This window comes from Heptranchias perlo, chromosome 10, assembly GCF_035084215.1.
Source record: "Heptranchias perlo isolate sHepPer1 chromosome 10, sHepPer1.hap1, whole genome shotgun sequence".
In the NCBI taxonomy this organism is placed as follows: Eukaryota; Metazoa; Chordata; class Chondrichthyes; order Hexanchiformes; family Hexanchidae; genus Heptranchias; species Heptranchias perlo.
The window spans coordinates 1,367,207-1,390,685 of NC_090334.1; the positions used below are offsets into that span (position 1 = coordinate 1,367,207).

At 42.3% G+C, this 23,479-nt stretch overlaps 2 protein-coding genes across 4 annotated transcripts in view; one reads left to right on the forward strand and one right to left on the reverse strand.

The window, feature by feature from the left end:
• The window catches only part of slc39a9 (solute carrier family 39 member 9), a 34,621-nt gene extending 18,036 nt beyond the window's left edge, over nt 1–16,585 (reverse strand). The window contains exons 1-2 of the mRNA XM_067991099.1: nt 16,196–16,585; nt 1,827–1,935 (exon numbers count right to left, since the gene is read on the reverse strand). Coding sequence (XP_067847200.1) covers nt 1,827–1,935; nt 16,196–16,291 — 205 coding nt within the window. The 5' untranslated portion in view covers nt 16,292–16,585. The remainder of the gene's footprint in view (nt 1–1,826; nt 1,936–16,195) is intronic.
• Nucleotides 16,586–16,993: 408 nt separating this feature from the next.
• Nucleotides 16,994–23,479, forward strand: part of LOC137326218 (enhancer of rudimentary homolog) — a 28,710-nt gene continuing 22,224 nt past the window's right edge. The window contains exons 1-3 of one of the 3 annotated variants that reach the window (XM_067991102.1): nt 17,002–17,079; nt 18,490–18,504; nt 23,207–23,294. In XM_067991102.1, the coding sequence (XP_067847203.1) occupies nt 17,077–17,079; nt 18,490–18,504; nt 23,207–23,294 (106 nt within the window). In that variant the 5' untranslated portion in view covers nt 17,002–17,076. Of the gene's footprint in view, nt 17,080–18,489; nt 18,505–18,538; nt 19,054–23,206; nt 23,295–23,479 lie in introns of those variants that run through there. The other 2 variants (XM_067991103.1, XM_067991101.1) reach the window with 2 other exon arrangements.

A 23,479-nucleotide genomic window follows, 5' to 3' on the forward strand; every position in this document is an offset into this window, starting at 1 on the left:
AGGAGAATCTGTTTCCAGTGGCATAAGGGTCAGTAGCCAGAGGCGAAAGGAGGAAACTTTTTTTTTTAAACGCAGCGAGTTGTAATGATCTGGAATGCACTGCCTGAAAGGGCGGTGGAAGCAGATTCAGTAGTAACTTTCAAAAAGGGAATTGGATAAATACTTGAAGGGAAAATATGTACAGGGCTATGGGGAAAGAGCAGGGGAGTGGGACTAATTGGATAGCTCTTTCAAAAAGCCGGCACAGCCACAATGGGCCAAATGGCCTCCTGTACTGTATCTACTATGATACTCTGCCATTTCCGCCACCTCCCACACGATCCCACCACCAAACACATCTTCCCCTCCCCTTTCAGCATTCTGAAGGGACCACTCCCTCCACAACACCCTGGTCCACTCTTCCATCACCCCCAACACCCGCTCTCCTCCCCACGGCACCTTCCCGTGCGAGTGCAGGAGATGCAACACCTGCCCCTTCACCACCTCCCTTCCCACTGTCTGGGACCCCAAACACTTCTTCCAGGTGAAACAGCAGTTTACTTGCACTTCTTTCAATTTAGTATACTGTATTCTCTGTTCACAACGTGGTCTCCTCTACATTGGGGAGATCAAACAGAGACTGGGTGATCGCTTTGCTGAACACCTCCGCTCTGTCCGCAAGCATGACCCTGACCTGCCGGCCGCTTGCCATTTTAATTCCCCGTCCTACTCCCACTCTTACCTCTCTGTCCTCGGCCTCTTACACTGTTCAAATGAAGCTGAAGGAAAACTTTATCTTTTGTTTAGACACTTTACAGCCTTCTGGTCTCAACATTGATTTCAATAACTTCAGATCATAACCGCTGCTCCCATTTTTAGGACAGCAAGTGCTGGTAATGGTTCTGATGTTGCTATTTACAGCTCCTCTATTCCCGTCTTTTGTTTCTTTACTTGTCCCATTCCCACCCTCCTTGCCTTGCACCATCATCCCTTTTGTTATTTAATCACCCCAGCCCTCCACCTATCAGAGGCCTTCCCTCTTATTCTTTCCTCCCCTCCCCCCTTTCCCTGGCACTATGCTTGCTTAGAAACGGTTTAATCTTCAACTACTCTTCCAGTTATGACAAAGGGTCATTGACCTGAAACGTTAACTCTGCTTGTTTCTCCAGATGCTGCCTGACTTGCTGAGTATTTCTAGCATTTTCTGTTTTTATTTCAGATTTCCAGTACCTGCAGTATTTTGCTTTTGATGACACTATGTAAACTTGCCACGTGTAAACACCCTCCCATAAGTGGTGGCACTGTAATACCTAGGTTTGGAGTCACCAAGCTGCTCAGCCTGTACTGCTGAGAAATACCTATGTTCCAAACAACTCCACTTCTTCGCTTCCCAGAAGATGTTAATCTTTGCTATTTTAACTATAAATAATCAAACCAAAGCATTATGTAAAATAAAAAAAGACAGAACGTTCTAACTTTAAAATGGGGACCGAATTACATTTGTGCCCTGGTCGAATTAGCCATTGCCCTCTAACCCCACTTCACTTGAATAATACACTTGGACTCGATTCCAATGTAATGCCATGGGAGATTAACTCATGGCCTAATTCAGAAAGTTTAATTGATGTTTGATGGTTCTAATTCATGTGTAATAGCTCTGGTGGCTTTGTTTAACCTGGAAAATTAGCCATCTACTTTCTGGAATGCAATGAGAGTACAGTCGCTACTTAAGAACAACTTTAATGACCTAATGATTACAGAGCTTCCAGTTACTTTCATTTTGTGGCCTGCTGTGCTGTGCTTTCAAACTTGTCCAAACAACACTGGGCTCAGGATCTAAACCTTACCATGCAAAGCATCCTCGTATAGCGCATGAACCCCTTCAGGAATGATGACGGCTAGAGCAGTGCCACACAGCAACCCAGCACCAAGAACGGTCACCAACTTCAACCTTTCCTGGAGAGAAATAAAAACACTTTCATTATTTTTTTTGCATCAAAACAGCAAAAATGTAGGTGATGAACAACCGGTATAGAAGGAGACCATTGCGCCTGTGCTTGCTCCTGTTGGAATTATTTCCTTATACCTTTTAATATTTATCCAATTCCCTCTTAAGTATCATAGAAAATTTATAGCATAGGAGGCCATTCGGTCCATCGTGTCTGCGCCAGCCGAAAATGAGCCACCCAGTCTAATCCCACTTTCCAGCACTTGGCCACAGCCCTGTAGGTAATGGCACTTCAAGTGCATACCCAGGTACTTTTTAAATGAGTTGAGGGTTTCTACCTCTACCACCCTTTCAGGTAATGAGTTCCAGTCCCCCATCACCCTGAGTGAAATTTTTTTTCCTCAGCTCCCCTCTAACCTTTCTACCAATCACTTTAAATCTATGCCCCCTGGTTATTGACCTCTTTGCTAAGGGAAATAGGTCCTTCCTATCCACTCGATCTAGACCCTTCATAATTTTGTACACCTCAATTAAATCACCCCTCAGCCTCCTCTATTCCAAAGGAAACAACCCCAGCCTATCCAATCTTTCCTCATAGCTAAAATTCTCCAGTCCAGACAACACCCTCGTAAATCTCCTCTGTACCCTGTGACCAGAATTGTACACAGTACTCAAGCTGTGGCCTAACCAATGTTTTATACAGTTCTAGCATAACATCCCTGCTCTTGTATCCTATGCCTCGGCTAATAAAGGAAAGTATCCTGTATACCTTCTTAACCACCTTATCTACCTGTCCTGCTGCCTTCAGGGCTCTGTGGACATGCACTCCAAGGTCCCTCACTTCCTCTACACCTCTCAGTATCCTCACATTTATGGTGTATTCCCTTGCTTTGTTTGCCCTCCCCAAATGCATTAACTCACACTTCTCCGGATTGAACTCCATTTGCCACTTTTCTGCCCACCTGACCAGTCCATTGATATCTTCCTGCAGTGTACAGCTTTCCTCCTCACTATCAACCACACGGCCAATTTTTGTATCATCTGCAAACTTCTTAATCATGCCCCCTACATTTAAGTCTAAATCATTAATACATACCACAAAAAGGGACCTAGTACTGAGCCCTGTGGGACCCCACTGGAAACAGCCTTCTAGTCACAAAAAAAACCCGTCGACCATTACCCTTTGCTTCCTGCCACTGACCCAATTTTGGATCCAACTTGCAACTTTCCCTTGGATCACATGGGATTGTACTTTTTTGACCAGTCTGCCATGTGGGACCTTGTCAAAATCCTTGCTAAAATCCATGTAGACTACATCAAACACACTACCCTCATTGACCCTCCTTGTTAGCTCCTCAAGAAATTCAATCAAGTTAGTCAGACACGACCTTCCCGAAACAAATCTATGCTGACTGTCCTGGATCAGTCCGTGCCTTTCTAAGTGACAGTTTATCCTGTCCCTCAGAACTGATTCCAATAATTTGCCCACCACCGAGGTTAGACTGACTGGCCTATAATTACTCGGTCTATCCTTCGCTCCCTTTTTAAACAACGGTACAACGTTAGCAGTCCTCCAATCCTCCGGCACCACGCCGGTATCCAGGGAGGATTGGAAAATGATAGTTAAAGCCTCCGCTATTTCCTACCTTGCTTTTTTTTTTAAAAACAGCCTGGGTTACATTTCATCCGGGCCTGGTGATTTATCTACTTTCAAAGATGCTAAACCCCTGAATACTCTTCTCTCACTGTGTTTATCCCATCCAATATTTTACACTCCTCCTCCTTAACTACAATATCTGCATCGTCCCTCTCTTTTGTGAAGACAGATGCAAAGTATTCATTAAGAACCATTCCCACATCTTCCGCCTCCACACATAAAAGTTACCTTTTTGGTCTCTAATAGGCCCTACTCTTTCCTTAGTTTTCCTCTTGTTTTTAATGTATTCATAAAACATCTTTGAGTTTTCTTTGATTTTACCTGCCAATATGTTTTCGTGCTCTCTCTTTGCTTTCCTAATTTCCTTTTTAATTCCACCCCTGCATGTTCTATACTCCTCTAGGCTGTAGTATTGAGCTCTCACTATCTGACATAAGCTTTCCTTTTTTACCTTATCTTACCCTTTATGCTCCTTGACTTCCAGGGGGCTCTAAATTTGGCAGTCCCACCCTTTTTCTTTGTGGGAACATGTTTACTGTGAACCCCTTGAATGTCTCCCACTGCTCTGACACTGATTTACCTTCAAGTAGCTGTTTCCAGTCCACTTTTGCTAAATCACTTCACAGCTTAGTAAAATTGGCCTTTCCCCAGTTGAGAAATTTAACTCCTGTCCTTTTCCATAACTATGCTAAATGTAACTGAGTTATGATCACTACCACCAAAATGCTCTCCCACTGATACTCCTACCACCTGCTCAGCTTCATTCCCTAAAACTAAATCCAGAACTGCCCCCTCTCTTGTTGGGCTTGCTATGTACTGGCTAAAAAAGTTCTCCTGAATGCAATTTAAGAATTTTGCGCCCTCTACCCTAATATTAACTGGGATACTGTTTGTATCCCAGTTAATATTAGGGTAGTTGAAATCCCTATTACTGCCCTATTGTTTTAGCACTTCTCAGAAATTTGCCTACATATTTGCTCATCTATCCCCCTCTGACTGTTTGGGGGTCTATAGTACACTCCCAGCAGTGTGACTGCCCCTTTTTGGTTCCTTAGCTCAACCCATATGGCCTCATTTGATGATCCTTCTAACATATCATCCACCTCACAGCTTTAACCAAAATTGCCACCCCCTCCTTTTTTTTTATCTCCCCCTCTACCTATATCATGATTGAAAGCTGAGTCAAAGCTATTTACTTTAAAGCATTCTATATCCCAATAGCCCTTTATGTTCATTGTACTAACCCTGAGTTTATACCTCCTTGTTTAATTCACCAACTCAGTGACCAATGGAAATAAAAGAATGGAGTCATAGTGTACATTTCAGAAAGAGGTCACTGCAAATATGATTGATTTATAAATCAGTCACTCAATCAATCCAAATAGCATTTAACAGTTTTACAGACACTTCTACATCCTATGCTCTTTAGCAGCCTGATTTCCAACAAAGTTCCCATCGTTGCATGGATCCCATTCAGAAGAAATTAATAGTACTGGAAGGGACACTGCTCTTAGGAACACATTGTAAACATTGATGGGCAACTCATTATCTCATTGCTGTTTATAGGAGCTTGCTGTGCGCAAATTGGCTGCCACATTTCCTACAACAGTGACTACAATTCAAAAGTACTTCATTGGCTGTTAAAAGCTTTGGGGCGTCCTGAGGTCTCAGAACAAAGCCTGAGAAATATCTGAACTACCATTAGGTTTTCAAACTGGGATCTTTGAAGGGATCCCCAAGATCATCAGATTTCTATCCATTTATCAGATTTCTGTAAATGTTAAATTACCACCAGGTTATTTCTGTTACTGTCCACTAATAAAAACATTTCCTGCAATGACAGCAGTGCTTTCCTTTGAATTGCTGATAGCGTCTTTCAGAAGTTAAGGAAAGGGGTCCCAAAGAGCACATCAGTATGTGCAGGGGGCCCCCAACAGAGAAAAGTATGAAACCACTTATGTGCTTAACCCTACAGACCATACTATTGCCCAGATTATAAAATTTTAAACACTCATGATTCATTTGGAATCTATTAATTGTAGGGTATTGACACATGGAAATTTCTCTAAGTACATAGAGAAACCAGAAAGAAAACTGCTGCAAAATATTTGGAGTTGAACGGGTTATCAAACATAATGATGTATTTTTTTCCCACAAAAGGTGACATCATGTCTAATCACTGAGCTACGTTTTCTATTTGAATCGAATGTGTGCCAGCTACACAAGAACCAGGCCAGTTTGCCCAATTAATTTCACCTATTGACTATCACCTACTCTCTACAGATTATTTTAACATATGGCAACACCAAGGTCAATGGGGTCAAAGGGAAAACCCTCCAGAGGGTGGAGTCATACCTGACACACAATAAGATGGTCATGGTTATCAGAGGCCAGTCATCTTAGACCAGGGTCAGCCCACTCCATTCACAATTCCTCCCACAATGAAGCAACCCATGCAAGCCTCAACAGCACTTGGATAACATCCAGGCTTGGGCTGACGAATGCCACATTAAGTGCCAGGTGATGACCATCTCAAACAAAAGAAAGGCAATGGTACTGCCATCCCAGAATTCCCTCACCATCAACATCTTGGGGGTCACCACTGACTAGAAGCTTAACCGGAACAGCCATATCAACACTGTGGCTACTGGAGCAAGGTGAGGCTGGATACTCATTGAGAAATGGTTCACCCCCTGGGTGCTCAAAGCCTATCCACCATTTACAAGGCTCAAGTCAGAAATGTAATGGAATACTCAGCACATGCCTGGATGTGTGCAGCTGCAACCAATGCTTAACAAGTTTGACACCATCCAGGATGGAATAGTTTGCTGATTGGTGCATCTGCCGCTGAACTCAATATGGCCCCTCCCCTCCCCATCGTTGGTGCACTGTGGATGCACAGCTTAACTCACCAAGGTTACATCAATAGCACCTCCCTCCCCTGTGACATGAACCACTAAGATCAGCAATGTTGTGGGAACACCATCACCACCGGGTTCTCCTCCAAGTCACATACTATCCTGACTTGGACAAGCATCGCCATTCCTTAATTATTGTTGGGTCAAAATCTTGGAAGTCCCTACCCAATACCATTGTGGGAGCACCATCACCACAAGGACTGCAACGGTTCAAAGAGAAGGCCCAGCACCACATTCTCACGGAAACTAGGAACGGGCAATAAGTGTACCAGTGTCCGAGAACAAATATATTAAAAATGGTATCCACACAACATTCTAAAGCCATGTGGGAGGGGATATGATTTATAATCCACTTGTGTCACTGACCCCAATGTATTTGCTTAAGTTTGCCAACTCTTTGGATACATATCTTATCCCATTGCTCACCATCACATATTCCCCATTTCTACTCAACTTTCTCCAGCAGAACAAAAGAGTGGCAATTTAATTCCTTTCCTTGGGAAATAATCATTTTAATTCCAAGACAGGATTCACCTGGTTCACCCCACCCCCCCACCCGTGTAGAATTAAGCTACACGGATCAGGGAAATGGGATGATTATAGCATGTCGACAGGAGGTGTGGAAAGCCTACCAGAAACAAAAAAGTTGGGGGGCAAGAGAGGAGCAGGATCGGATAAAGCAGTTAAGAAAACACCTGCAGGGATGAACGAACAGTAAAGCTGGGTTGGGGATACACACTGTGGTGTTCCATTTCTCATACTGCTCTGCAACACATGGTGAACAAAACCAGATCAAACATATCAATCGACTGTAGAAGTCCACTGATCAGTACAATGATCATAGGCAGGTACAAGATAAATCCAAAACCTGGAATAAAACTAGCCTTTATATAGAACACAGACTGGAGTATTCCAGGGGTGCAGGATATCACGGGGTTCAAATCACGATGGAAGTTATGACACATGCTGTATTACTGCCTCGTAACTTCAGTCTGTGTGATGTGTTCACCTCCAATGCTTTGTATCTGGAGGTCATAGTATCTTTGAAATTAGTCCCAGTCCCCCTGTGAAAGTAACAGTACTATGTAGGAGTGGATGGATTTACTAATGGAAACTGCAACTTATCCATTAATTCCACTTTATTTATGAGATAGTAATTCACGAGCTGTCACCATTAAAGCTGCCAAATTGTCATAAAAACCCAACTGGTTCACTAATGTCCTTCAGGGAAGGGAAGGGAACCTGCCACCCCAACCTACTCTGGCCTACGTGACTCCAGTCCTACACTACCAGGCTGACTCCCCAAGCTCTCTGGAGTGGCCAAGCAAGCCACTCAGTTACAATTACATCAATCTTCTCAGAGCAACTGGAGATGGGCAATAAATGCAGCCCCACTGACATCAGACAAAAAATATTTGAAAAAAATTCATACACTACATAAGTTCATTGTTTATGAAAAACAATCCAAATCCAGGGAGATCACCGATTTTAGTTCACCAAACTTGTAAACAGTTCTTATATTTTAATTTGCAAGAACTGTTGACCCAATAAAAGGCATCCTCACCCATTAGCCCTGTGCTCACTGGTCTACATTGGCTCCTAGCCCGGCAACACCTTGATTTTAAAATGATCATCCTTATGTTCAAATCTCTCCATAGCCTCGCCCCTCCCTATCTCTGTAACCTCCTCCAGCTCTACAACCCTCCGAGATCTCTGCACTCCTCCAATTCTGGCCTCTTGTGAATCCCCGATTTTAAGCGCTCCACCATTGGTGACCTTGCCTTCAGCTGCCTGGGTCCTAAATTCTGGAATTCCCTCCCTAAATCAACCTGTCCTTCTTTAAGTCGCTGCTTAAAACCTACCTCTTTGACCAATCTTTTAGTTACCTATCCTAATATCTCTATGTGGCTCAGCATCAAATTTGTCTGATTATGCTTCTGTTAAGCGCTTTGGGACATTTTTACTATGTTAAAGGCGTGGTATAAATGCAAGTTGTTGTTGTTAAATTATTCTGGAGTTTAAAAAAAGCCCTTAAAAGTTAGTAAATCTGCCACCTTGTATACAAGAACAACAAACCCTAAAAAGCATCTGTTTATTTAACCTGCTTCAGTTTCCCAGCTTGAAAAACTCCTAAACACTTATTACCCATTCGTGAAGCCCCCAGCACAAGAACCCTTTTCCTAGTGACAAATGCAGCATTGTTACTGAAACTCTGCAGTGTTCCAAGATCCCTTAGTAACTCACAGGTAAGTTTTAAGGTGACTGTAGCCATATATTCATTACAGCTGAGCATGAACTGGCAAAAGCACTGTCTCCTTGATTCACAATATTGTTTCCTTCGAAAATCCTGTTGCCTGATGGAAGTTCTGTGCATTTTACTTGTTCTAATAAAAAACACAACCAAATTTAAGGAAATGCACCCGCCGTTAGGGCTGAATTCCTGGGTTCAATGCAGCAGTTTATAAAGAGCACACTGAATTTTAAACTAAAATATATTCACGTAACAAGATGTCTGTGTCTCAACTAAACCTGCAATCTCGTGGCAGCTACTGTAGAAAAGAGCAAAAAGTGATTGTTTCTACTACCAACCACACACATTAAATTAGTAGCAATTTTAAAATGAAAATGCAAACTCTTCCAATAGTTTACTTGATAGATTCATGGCCCAGGGTGAACTGGAGCCATATAAGCCGGAGTTCCGACATTCGACCATGGACTGAGCCGAGTTAGTCATTCTCAGCCAGATCAGCAGTAGGGACGCTAAAATATTCACCACAGTACTCTGGGAGGGGAATCAGAGGCTCCGCTTCTGTTAACTATTTAGTGACCCCTGCTGGAATACATGCACGTATGGACACTGGATGAGGACAGGGTCAAGCTCTGCTGTGAAGGCTCCCACGGCCAAATAGCCTGGCACTCACCATCTAAGCTCAGACAAGAAGATTTGGCTGCAGTAATGGAGGATGATCAGAATCTGCACAACAGTGTACCAGCATGAGTCAGAGTCTTCAAGAGAGGAGGGACACTAAGGCAAGGTGCGCTGAGCTCACGTACAACATATGACTGCAGATTATATCAATCTTGTATGAAAAGAAAGTAATTGAGGAGCAAGTGTCCAATAAGGAAACTTGCTGGATTATGAACTTGGTGGATTACCCTAGAAATGTGACACTGTGGTGGAAAATACCAATGCAGATCTGATCTAACCAAGATTTTTAGCCTGCTCAGAACAGATGCACATCTTTTAATTTCACATTAAATAAGAGATTCTAAATTATTGATTCATCAATAATTTATCAGTGGCTCAGTGGGTAGCACTCTCACCTCTAAGTCAGAAGGCTGACACTCCAGTGCAGCACTGTTGGAGGTGCATCTTTTGAATGAGATATTAAACCAGTCTTCCCTCTCAAGTGAATGTAAAAGATCCCATGGCACTATTTCGAAGAATAGCAGGGGAATACTTCCTGGTGTCCTGGCCAATATTTATCTCTCAACTAACATCACTAAAACAGATTATCTGGTCATTTATTTTATTGCTGTTTGTGGGGCCTTGCTGTGTTTCAAACATTACAATAGTGACTACACTTCAAAAGTACTTAATTGGCCGTAAAGCGCTTTGGAACACCCTGCGAAAGGTGCTATAGAAATGTAAGTTTTTTCTTTATTAGACACTTGCTCCTCAATTACTTTCTTTTCATACAAGGTTGTACTGCCAATTGACATAATCTACAGTCAATAGGGCAAATTCACACTCCCAGCAGAGAGCCACGGTTGAAGGGAGCACAAATCGGACAACTGGTGCTTCCTTCCAGCGTGAGATTGATGAATTTGCCCTTATATTCAGAAAAAGGGGATGCTGCATTCTACAAATGTACTGGTTCTAAACTAATTTCTAAGTCATGCTTTTGTCAGTTCTCATAATCTGTACGGATATGCACTCTCCCCCTCCTTCATAGCATTGCTAGCAGGGGTTATGCCCAGTAGGAAAAAATGAACCAAGACAAACTAAAATGGAAGTGTGCAAGCTGGAAATCAGATAAAACAAAACTATGTTGGAAATCAGATTGACCAGCCTAACATGTTTTAAGTACAAATAGGCTTAGCTGAAAGTCTTATTGCCACTACTTGGGAGGGGCCAGAACACAGTAGTAGTGCACTACCTAAAAGCTGCATTTCATAAGTTTTTCCAGAGGTTACTAGAGCTGGGTGCTTGTCTTGAAAAATTTTTTTTGCTTTTGGGATTTTTATACAAAATGAGTCCATGTGCAGATTTTACCACGAGCTCTTGTTTGTTTGCCACTGAACTTAACAGCACACTGAACAACATTAACTGTATAGAGCTGCAGTACTCAAAACGGATCACAGAGATTCTCGTCAGGAAACGGGTTATCAGCTGCAGTGTCCATTTATAGCAAACCGACTGGTCCATGAAAATCACGTAACTATCAATGATTACCATGGACCAAGGCGAGTGTTGCTGCTCCACATCCAGCTTCCTGCTTACTATCCAGTCTTTCTCCCTGGCCAGCTCTGGGATTCACTGCTCCTTCACAGGCTCAAGGTTCCCGTTTACTCCCTCCAAGCTTCAAGCTCCAGTGCCTGGACTCAAGTCTCACCCAGGTCTCGTTCAATTGCACTTCCCATAATCTCCACTCACTCACCTACCCCCATCTTAAACTCATGTCTTACTATTCAATTATGAGTTAGGGGAGTCAGAGGGAGATATTTCCCTCGCACATCTACAACATATGTTGAGTAGTTGGTGCTTGCAGTTGGCACTTGCAGTTGGCAAGTGCAAAATAGGAAACCATTCAATAACCTGTGGAGAGACTAACATACTAGGAAATGGTAGAAAACCTATTTAGAAACTATTTTGATTCAAAATTATTCATAATTGCATATTGTACATGATATTGTATATAATTTTTCTATACCACTATAACTGGTGCCGTCTTTTTTAAAAGTCTAATTGTTTAGCCCAAAGCCTAATTTCCACAATAACAGCACAACAAATTCCTTACAAAATTCAAAATGAAAACACTGTCTCTCTACAAAGAGCCTCACTGCACTAACAGCTCTCCTACAAATGCCAACATAAAGATTCATCTCTCCCCATTAAAAACAGGCTCCTACATAAATCAGAACTAATTAGGGTCTGACTCAGATCCAGCACAAGTGACAGAAGGACCAATGCGTATGCACCCTCCCAGTCACTCACTCTCTCCTTCATAGCCAGAGACAAATAATATCTTTTCTCCAGCTATCAAGGCAGTTGAAGCCCCGCAATCTCTCTAGAAGAGGGAAGAGGAGGAGACACGTTAGATAGGTAGATAGATAGAGACACAGAGAGAGACATAGAGAGTGAGAGAATATGAGGTATACATCAAGACACAAGAGAAAAGTAGCATGATTATCAGACAAGAAAAACTGATACCGAGCCAAAGGAGACATTAGGACAGGTGACCAAAAGCTTGGTCAAAGAGGCAGCCTTACAAAAAAGGAGAAAGGAAGAATAAAACAATCAGAGACACAGCTACATATGATGAAAATATGTGAGTGGCATACAGGAAGAGAAAAAGCATAAGACAAACAAAAAGAGGGAGATAAAAAGTGGAGAACAGAAGACAAGAGAAGAGACAGCTACAGGGAGAGAAAGGTTTTTAAAAACTATATACATTTGTTCTATAGCATTGCAACAGATGAACTCATTCTTAAAAGTGTTTCTTGAATTCCTTGCCTTGACTGAGTTAGCTGATCTCAGCTATGGTGGAAGTAGGTGTCATTGGTGCCTCTGGGTTGGGGAAGGAATGACCTAGCCAGGATATCAGTGCTGATTGCCGTTCAATGACCTGTACAAAAAAGTGCGCGTGTGTGTTTAGGGTCATGGGTGAGGAGAGGATCGCATTCACTGCGAAGGCCCCCATTGTCCCAGAGTCCTCTTGGCAACATCATAGCACACTGAGGGACAACAATCAATTGGGGTGAAGTGCTGAGTGCTGGTGCCCAAGGAACCATATCCCTGCTCTCAAGGAGAAATGGGGAGAATAATTATTTTAGAAAAAAATTCTCCTAATACATCACTACAAAGAGAGTGAGGAGAGTGTTAGGGGAAATGTTTTTATACAGCGGGTTGTTGGACCACTGGATGCTTTGCCACAGGGAGTCTTGAGGCAGAGACCACTGCATCTTTTAATGGAAAACCAGATAATGTTTGAAATAGAGTAAGATATAGGGTAAGAGAGAGAGAGAGCAGGGCAATGGATTTAGTTCTGGATTGCCGAGAAAAGAGCCAGAAGCTGAATGGCCTCCTTCCTCTTTCGACTGTATGGTTTTAAAAACATGAAGATGGATGTCTAACTAAATACTTGATTAATGCACTTATTTCCTAAATGACATTGAAAGAATAATACATGGTGAATTTCACAATTCAAGATAACAATCCCAATTCATACAAATGCTGCAAACTAAGGACTCTTCTGTAGGTGTCTTTGGATCCAATCGCAGATTAACCGAAGGTCAGAGTTTAGATGCCTGGTGTTACTCTCACTGCTAGATCCTACATTACAACAATGACTACATTTCAAAAGTGCTTAATTGGCTGTAAAGCGCTTTGGGACGTCCTGAGATTGTGAAAGGCACGATATAAATGCAAGTTCTTTCTTTACTCAGTTAATGCTGAGAAAAAGGGAGAACATGAAAACTGTTTCAGTAGAGCGTCTCTTCCCAGACTACTTGGCATATTTGCCAAGGAGCAGGACTTCTGTTTTACAAGGCCAGCCTGCTCTTCAGTTGAGGAGGTTTGGATGGGTTTTGGGAAGAGAGGATAAACAGCATAAAAATCAAGTTTCCAAAACCCACTGACCATTAAGGAAAATAAAGGAGAAAATATGTCTTCCTATTGATAGGAATTAGAAACAAGCATTTTGTTCCAAATGTCAAAAGTATTAATTCCCCCCACCAAAATTAACCAGGGGTTATTGGTAGCATCACATCTGGAATACTGTGTACAGTTTTGGTCTCCTTATCTAAGGAAGGATATACTTACCTTAGAGGCGGTGCAACGAAGATTCACTAGATTAATTCCTGGGATGAGAGGGTTGTCCTAGGAGGAAATATTGAGTAGAATGGGCCTATACTCTCTGGAGTTTAGAAGAATGAGAGGTGATCTCATTGAAATATAAGATTCCAAGAGGGCTTGACAGGGTAGATGCTGAGAGGCTGTTTCCCCTGGCTGGAGAGTCTAGAACTACGGGGCATAGTCTCAGGATAAGGGGTCGGCCATTTAGGACTGAGATGAAGAAGAATTTCTTCAGAGTTGTGAATCTTTGGAATTCTCTAGCCCAGAGGGCTGTGGATGCTCAGTCGTTGAATATATTCAAGACTGAGATCAATAGATTTTTGGACACTAAGGGAATTAAGGGATACGGGAATCAGGTGGGAAAGTGGAGCTGAGGTCGAAGATCAGCCACGATTTTACCGAATGGCAGAGCAGGCTCAAGGGGCCGTATAGCCTACTCCTGCTCCTATTTCTTATGTTTCTTAGGACTGGTTACCTCTCTATTCAATGGAGAAATTTAATGTAGCTCAATATTTCTCAGTCTAGACAGTAAATAAACCGTTCATAGAATCATGCAGCACAGAAGGAGGCCATTCAATCCATCATGCCTGGGCCGGACTCTGGATTATGAATCCAGGCCTCTGGTTTACTAGTTCAGTAACTTAACCACTACACTACCATTCTCAGTTCTCTCAAATGCTATTGAATAAACAAGTCATCGTTTTAGTTAGAGTTGGTTTGCAGGTTGGTGTTTAACAGTGTTAATGTAAAGATGGCAGCGCAATCTGCATTCGCTTTCATCACTTGGCTGTCTAGGCTTTTCTACTTCACAACCTAAAATAACCTCCTTACTTGCTCCAAAAACACAGCAACACTAATCATGTAACTACATCTCTGAATGCAATTCAAAGCCGAACATTTGCTTCATACTTTAATAAACCATTCAAAGACCATTGTAATAATGTTGAAACAAAGCTCTTTACCCATTATTGTTATCCGAACATTACATCTGACAGGCAGACAGGCCCCTTTTGGGCAGGCACAGCAAAGAACTGATACTGCAAATAGTTGACACTTTCAGCTGCTGAGGCAAGCATCTGACATCTGAAATTCACCAATTATTTAATTTGTCAACTCAGAATGTGCAATTTCCAACAGATTTTGATGCAATGATGACACCTGGTCTTCAAAGAAAGTGATTCTAGACTTGGGGGAAGGGGAGAAGGGTAACTAAAGGTTTCTTTTTGTTAGCCTAGTTAACAATAGGTGTACTGTACCATCCCCACTTCCCTTCGTGTGCAAATTCTGGACACTGCCCAACTGTCAAAAAAGCAGATTGCCCTTCAACCCAAGTAAAAGTTAATCCAGAGCCCGATACTGCTGTCGCACTGAAGAACTTCCATTTGCCTGGTTGGAAATGTTTAAAAACTGTGTGGCAAAACAAACTCTTCTAGAAGTCCCAAAGGTTAAGCAGGTTTTCCCTTAGTTCAAGTTTTTTTTACACACACAGTAACTCAACTATTTTTTTTTTTAAAAAGTTCCTTACTAAAATGTTGCCCCAACCTCTCCTGCAGATGCTAACTCAATGGGACACAAGTGCTGGTACCTCACCCAGGTGGTTGTTGTAGACATTGACTGCGAGGCTATTTGACCACACGAGGCATCACAGCCAAGTCACAACATCCATACTTTGAAGCACATCTCATTGGATAACCATCAGCAATGCAGCCTGCTTCAGGGCACTGCAATCTTTGCCACAGGTATATTAATTCTTTATTATAAAACTCCAATAATGTACAATACAAAAACAAGAGGTTCAAATGAAGTATGATGCTGGGCAAATGTTAAATATGAATGAACATTTTAAAAAACACCAATATTCCTGTTTTCTGGCATCAAATCAAACAGAATTATTTGACTTCTAAACTCTTTTTGGCCCTACAATTGCAAATACGCAGACCCAAAGACGCAGTAAGACTTCTGAGTCCACTGCTTACACAAACATGTGGAGGTAATGTTGTGTTAAAAAGTAACAAGCACAATTCGAGTTGTTCCAAAATAGGACGAAGGTATTACCCCTCCTAAACTGTCTCCTCAAAACACAAACATTGCAGGCTCTAGTCAGACTGAGATGGAGGAGTAAATCGTACCTTTTCGCTCGTGGTGTGTGAAATTATTAGATTCCTGCTGCAATGATTCCTAAAAATTCAACAGAACTTCCAACTAACTTTCTGGCACTCAGGTTACAATCTACTTACATGACTCAGCCTTACGTGCAGGAGTAAAACCCGCCACAAAACACCAATAAAAAAAAAATCAGCAAAATTGTAATTTGTCAACTACATTCCATATTGAAACTAGATGAATATTTGTAAAGTCGACCTTTTAAAAAAGAACCCAGAAAAACAAAAAAAAAATCAACCTTTTTGAAAGAAAATGGATGGAGAGAATTTCTTTTTATAAAGGTTGACATGGAGGGAAAAAGTCAACATTGTTTAGTAAAGAAAATGGAGGAAAAGTCACCCTTTATAAGGAGGGAAATGGATGGAAGGAGGAAAGGACAATCATGTGTCGGTGAACAGTGAGAGGAGGGGCGGCTGTCGGCCTGTCCCACTGCCGCCCGGGCTCCTTCTTACCTCGGAGAAGTTGAACGCCAAGGGGATCGTGCCTGCCACGTAACAGCCGACCAGCATGGCCAGGGAGAGCAGGCTGATGGTGGCGAGATCGTCCATGCTGCCCGGCCGGCCGGGCCGCCCGCCGCCTGCGGGAGTGGGAGAGGGTGGGTGGGTGAGCGAGCGGCCTGTGAGGGAGGAGAGGGGCAACAAAGGGCCGCCGCTAAACTAATCGAGGCCGAGGTTCACCGACGGCTTGTCCGAACGCCGCTGTTCAATCGCTCGAGGAATCAAACTCCATCTTCATTCCGCCTGAGAGGAAAACCTCGAACAAACCGCCGCCGCCGCCGCCGGACTCAGCCCCACCGCACGGCCATAGCAGCGGCCCACTGACCGTCCACTTCCGGGTCAAAGAGTGACCAACCGCCGCCAACAACAAAAAAAACAAATTCACCCAAACGCCACGTCTTCTTACTTTTGTTCAAATAAAATTTGAATTCGATTTTTTTTCCCCCCCTAATAAGATGTTTCTGGTTTACTCCTCGAGGTCGATACACGAACATTTATTGACGTGTTAATTCTTTTTTTAAAAAAATCAACCTTCTTTGCCCCTCACAAAGATGGCGACCGCTACAGGCATTGGGAGAACCAAAGAAAGAGGTAAGTGTGCGCGTGCCTGCGAAACATCCCATTTCAGGCCTTCGGGCGCCAATTGCAACCGATGTAATGATAGTGTAATGAAACTCGAAGTGTATTACTGTGAGCTGGAGATGTTTTTAATGAATATTGTTTTTAAGATGCCCCGCACAAAGATGGCGGATGGGCGGGCGGGCGGGGGTCAGGGTGTAAGCGGGTGAGTGGCAGCACGCTGCTTTAGTCCAGTGGTGGCTCTCGAGCGGCTCGACATGGTAAGAAGCCTGAGGGAAACCGTTAGAGGGGCTGGGAAACTCTGGGACTGGTTCACTTTAATATTGGAGACTAGATGTTGTTCAAATACATAAATAATGTGCAAGAGAAAAGGGTACTGGACTGTGTGGGGTAACTGAATAACGCTCTGCGGCCTAGAGGCTCAGGAGGAGGCAAGTCCAGCTCCTCTCTGCCCAACTCAAGTCCTGGAGAAGTTGTTAGTCAACAGTGGGGCAATATTTAGGAGTAGGATTTATGCGTTTTAGAACAAAAACTGTGCATAATATAAACATACTGGGTGGATTTTGCTGTTCTGCATGAGATAAAATGGATGGAATTTACTATATTGGTATAAAATTCACAGCAAGTCTCCAGCAAAAATAACAAAAATCGTCTCTTTTTTTATATATTGATGCATTGATTTGTTTTCAGGAAAAATGTTTCCCCTTTAAAATTGTTTGGTGCGTTCAATGAAAATGGCTTTTTGTTCAAATAGCCAGTGATCCTGTAATATGTGGTGTGTATTACATTTGTAAATCTTGCTGTTTTTTTAAAAAAAACTTGACAATAGGAAAATTTATGGTGTAGATTGTTTCTTTGCAAAATAAACTGGGGTTTAAAAAAAAGCTAGCTTTTGTGTTTGAGGTAATTCAAGCAGTATGGAACAAGGTACGTGGGGGCCTAAGCTCTCTGAAATGTAAGGATATTAGAAGCGATGCTATGTTAAGTGTGAAATGTCTGATCACAAAGAGCAAGTCTGATTGCAAATCTGTTGGAACAAATTAAGATGAGTTTATTTTGAGGAGCGATGCACCACTATGTTGAATTTCTAAGTCAAAACAAGTAAGTGTCAGTGAACGACAACTTTCATTTATATAGTGCCTTTAACATGAAAATGTCCAAAGGTGCTTCACAGGAGCATTATCAGACAAAATTTGACACCAAGCCACATAGAGGTATTAGGACAGGTGACAAAGCTTGTTCATAGAGGTAGGTTTTAAGGAGCAACTTAAAGGAGGAGAGAGATGTTTAGGGAGGAAATTCCCAAGCTTAGGGCCCAGGCCGCCAAAGACACGGCCGCCAATGGTGAAGTGATGAAAATTGGGGATGCGTAGTGATCACGAGGGGGTTGTCGGGCTGGAGGAGATTAGACGTAGTGTGTGTCATTCAATGAGTGAGACTTTACAGGGCTGAGAATTGTACTCCAGCAGAAGTTACTGGCTAGCAGTGACAAAGGACACAGAGTGAAATCAGCGAAGATTATATAAAAGAAAATTAAAATGATCATTGAAGTAATTCAGCAGTGATAAGAACACATTGTGTACATTTACTATAGTCCATCTATAGTGCTGGTGGACTCTGATGTTAATAATTTGTGCACTTACTAAATCACACTGTTTTATATATTGCAGGCGGTAAACGTACAGGTGAATCTGCTATTGATGCTTCCAAAATGTGACTGAAACTAGCACGGAACTACCGCATGCATCTAGGAACCCATCCTTAAAATGCAAGAAATCCTGGAAAGTTCCCTTATGCAAACTATCGTGTAACTAAAAAAAATCTGAACTAACTACCCCAAAATATGTAATCTTTAAACATTAGGATTTTTATTACCTGAAACTACTTCAACTTTATTTTGTTGATGTATTAGATTTTAAATCTATTATTATATTGTAGTATTAAGCCAGTTTCTTTCTGTTCCCTCCTTGTGGTGCTAAATTGGGGTTAATTCAGTTTTCAAGGTATACACTATTTAAGATGACAAATGTCCTTGCAGACAAGTACAAACCATGTCCCATGTTGTTGAATCATATCCACTAACCAAAATATCTCGGGGCCTATGGGTTTTGCATGCTGGTGATGATGATGCTCTTCTAAGATGGCTGGAATTATACACAGAGTCTGCACATTCTAAATAAATTTAAGGTAGCATGTTCTTGCATTTTTGGATGTATTCGCTAATTCTAATTGTGGTAAGATTCCAGTTCTTGAACTACTGTAGGACTACAGCAAAGTTGTTAATTTTTTTTATTTCAAACTCTTTTCAAATGTTTAGTTTGCTTTATTTTTTATCTCAATGTGTCCATAGCACAAACAAATCTCTTGTGCTTTTCAATCAAAAAAACCCACTAACTCTTAATTCATTGTCTCTGACTTTCTGAGAAAATTCTTTCCCAATCACAGGTTTGCATGCTGCATCTAATCTGTCTTTGTTTCTCTGTATGACATGTACTATACTTGCACCTTCTTCAACTGAGTAACAGTTTGGACAATTGGCTAGTTCTCATTAGAACATAGGAACAGGAATAGACCATTCAGCCCCCCGAGCTTGTTCCGCTATTCAATATGATCATGGCTGAACCTCTATCTCAGTACCATATTCCCGCGCTCTCCCCATATCCCTTGATGCCTTAAGCCTTGGCGTCCCTGGGTGGCTTTCTGAAGTTGAAGCATTGCTTTTGGACCCTTATCTGGCTTAAATCAGCTGCTGGTGTTTCCATCTCTGCTGAGAGCTTGAAAGGTCTGAAATGTTGATCCACCCAAATAGATAAATAAATCCAATAGGGAATTCAGGGGAAACTTCTTTACTCAGAGTGGTGAGAATGTGGAACTCGCTACCACATGAAGTAGTTGAGGCGAATAGTGTAGATGCATTTAAGGGTAAGTTAGATAAACACGTGAGAGAGAAAGGAATAGAAGGTAATGCTGATAGGGTGAGGTGAAGAGGGGAGGGAGGAGGCTCGTGTGGAGCATAAATGCCGGCATAGACCAGTTGGGCCGAATGGCTTGTTTCTGTAGATTCTATGTAATACATGTACGTATGTAAACTATTAATAACAAAGGTCAGTATTTGAGCAGTTGGATAGAAATGGGCTATGAAATGAGCAGCGCAAACTGCTGCAGTTAGGTCCACTAGTTTATCTTGTTCATGGACTTGCTATTATCTGGTCAATTTAACATGAAAAGTCAGTTGAATATGGATGAGCTCCTTTTACAAATGTCAAACTGACCATGTAGTTTGAGCATTATTTAGAATTGGCTGTGTAATCTACAGTATTCAGGGTATTGATTGGTGTGCATGTGTGGAATCATTTCTCTGGGCCATGGCTGAAAGAACAGCCAGCCAGCTTGCTACAAAACTCCTGCTAATGCTTGCCCTGTGCCTTTAATTTTTAGGATGCGTTGATTTTAAAGTTCCAAGTGCGAGGCTGGTAGAATTGATTACAAATCAGACAGCTAGATTGAAAACTCTGGTGGTAGAAAGGAATTGGGTGACTGGGAGAGGGGGGGTTGACTATTGAGGATGTGCTGAAGTCTGTCTGGATCCCCTGCTTATACTTGCATAAGTGATATAGAGGAGGGTACACCTAAAAGTTGCTGATGCCACCAAGGTATGTGGTCAGGTGAAGAGTAAAATGGCGCTTGCTACTGATCAAAGGGATTCGGAGCCAATCTGCTTAATTGCTAAGAGGCAGATGGATCTTATTGTGCATCAGTGTGCTATTCAGATACATCGATAGGTATTAGGATTGAGAAAAGTTACGTATCTGTGTACTATTATACACTGGAGTAGCAAGCTCAACAGGCTAGAGCTTAGATTGCTAGCAGCTCCAGGAAATTGTGCTGCAGGTCAAATAGTACAGCAGTGCCGCCCAGATATCAGAAGTGGGTTTAATGTTATGCTAATAACTTTTAAAAACTTAACGCCTGTCTTACTTCCTATCATATTTTTCCTTTTCTATCTTTAACTTATTTACATTTTACAGAAGAATACTTTTATTTTAGACACAGCCTGTGTGAGCCGTAGTTGGACAGGTTACTTGCAGCACCGTGACCGTTTAATTTCTGTTCACTTGTGTGCTTTAACTGTGTAATTAATCTTCAGCCCGTTAATACTGGTCATTGTCACTGTGGATTTTCAAATGATCTTTTCTTTCCCAAATGATTTGAGTTTTTAATTCTTATGACAGATTGTAATTGAAGGCAGGATTTGAACTTGCGTGTCTGGCAATAATTCACCTATGATGGAGATTCAGTTTTGAAAATGCTGTATTAAAATTCACAGCAGTTCTGTTTTATTACACTTCCAGCTCACTTCGCTTTCTATTTCGTCAGATCAAGATTGGTTCACAAAATTGAAGCCTTCTCGTCTGATTCTGTTTCTCTTTCCCTCCCCTTTAATTCCTCCCTTCCCTTGCCCCCCCCCACCCAAAAGATTGTCTTTGCATTTATTACCAATCTGTGTCTCGAGTGTAAAGTAGCAGATCACTGAATGCCATTGCATGCAAGTGAGAATGTTATTATCTTGTTAAAGTGGTAACTGGACTTAATGCAGTTTATAGATGTAGCAATGGGGGTCCATCAAAGTATGCTACAGCTTGGGTTTAAATGTATGGTAGCCCAGCATCTGGATTGTGGAATAAAAATGTACACAATGGGCACTTATGCACCGCTGGTCCAGTCCCTTCATGGTAGGCAAACCATCAGAGACTGCTAAAAAGATGCACAAAGGCAGTTTAAAGTTGTGTTTATATCCAGTGGAAGCAGCTCCACTGTGTAATGAGTCTGAATTACCCTGTTCGTGCTGTGAGCGGGTTTCCGAACTCTAGCAGCGTGAAGTAACTGAATGTGGGTGAGGTTCTTTCAGGTCATGGACCTCGTGATGGAAGAAGGAGGGAACAGTGTAGTTGATTATGGGCGAGCAATCTAGCTAGTACAAGCCAGCTGAGTGATCAGAACAGCGGGCATTTGTTTGTGTCCGGCAGCGCCAGACTTCTCGAATTGTCTGGTTGTGGTGCTTGTCCCACGTTATATACACCGGCACTACTGTCTGAGACTAGCAGTGGCGCTAGGGCCACCTTATTTACAGTGGCACTACTGCCCTATACAAGCTGTGGCACTAGGGCCACCTTATTTACAGTGGCACTACTGCCCTATCCAAGCTGTGGCACTAGGGCCACCTTATTTACAGTGGCACTACTGCCCTATCCAAGCTGTGGCACTAGGGCCACCTTATTTACAGTGGCACTACTGCCCTATCCAAGCTGTGGCACTAGGGCCACCTTATTTACAGTGGCACTACTGCCCTATACAAGCTGTGGCACTAGGGCCACCTTATTTACAGTGGAACTACTGCCCTATACAAGCTGTGGCACTAGGGCCACCTTATTTACAGTGGCACTACTGCCCTATCCAAGCTGTGGCACTAGGGCCACCTTATTTACAGTGGCACTACTGCCCTATCCAAGCTGTGGCACTAGGGCCACCTTATTTACAGTGGCACTACTGCCCTATACAAGCTGTGGCACTAGGGCCACCTTATTTACAGTGGAACTACTGCCCTATACAAGCTGTGGCACTAGGGCCACCTTATTTACAGTGGCACTACTGCCCTATACAAGCTGTGGCACTAGGGCCACCTTATTTACAGTGGCACTACTGCCCTATACAAGCTGTGGCACTAGGGCCACCTTATTTACAGTGGCGCTAATGTCAGAGACTGGCTTGCCCTCCACTACCATCACTGCAATATAAATGCAGTACCACTGGTTTTCTTGGAGATTGGGTTATCTGCTTGTCATCTGGAATTGGGAAAGAGTGAAGGCAGCAGTTCCTGGAAACTTGAAGAGAGCATGTAAAATATATAAATTTCAGTGTTTTCACATATGCAGTAACGAACAATGATTATTAACTAAAATGTAAAACCAAAACCTTGCATCGTAATTGTTGACAAGCCCTCAGCAGTTATAGAATGATACAGCACAGAAGGAGGCCATTTGGCCCATCGTGCCTGTGCCGGCTCTTTGAAAGAGCTATCCAATTAGTCCCACTCCCCAACTCTTTTCCCCAGAGCCCTGCAAATGTTTCCTTTTCAGGTATTTATCCAATTCTCTTTTGAAAGTTACTATTGAATCTGCTTCCATCACCCTTTCAGGCAGCGCATTCCAGATTATCATAGCTTGTTGTATTTTTTAAAAATCTCATCTCCTCCCCCTTTAATTTTAAGTTACTTTGCAATTTGTGTTTTGTATTTTTGTTACTTCAGGGGTGGAAGGAGAAAAGAGAGGAAACGTGGAGCAAAGGAGGGAATAACTTGCATCTAACATGATTCCTTTCTCTTCTCAGTCACACACGATTTTGCTAGTTCAGCCCACCAAAAGGCCAGAAGGGAGGACGTATGCTGACTATGAGTCTGTAAATGAATGTATGGAAGGTGAGTCCTCCTCGTTTTGTGTACATGTTTAGATTAGAAAAACTTGGATTTATACAGTGCTTTTCACAAACTAAGGATGTCCCAAAGCACTTTACAGCCAATTAAGTACTTGTGAAATGTTGCCACTGTTGTAATGTAGGAAACGTGAATGCCAATTTGCGCACAGCAAGATCCCACTAACAGCC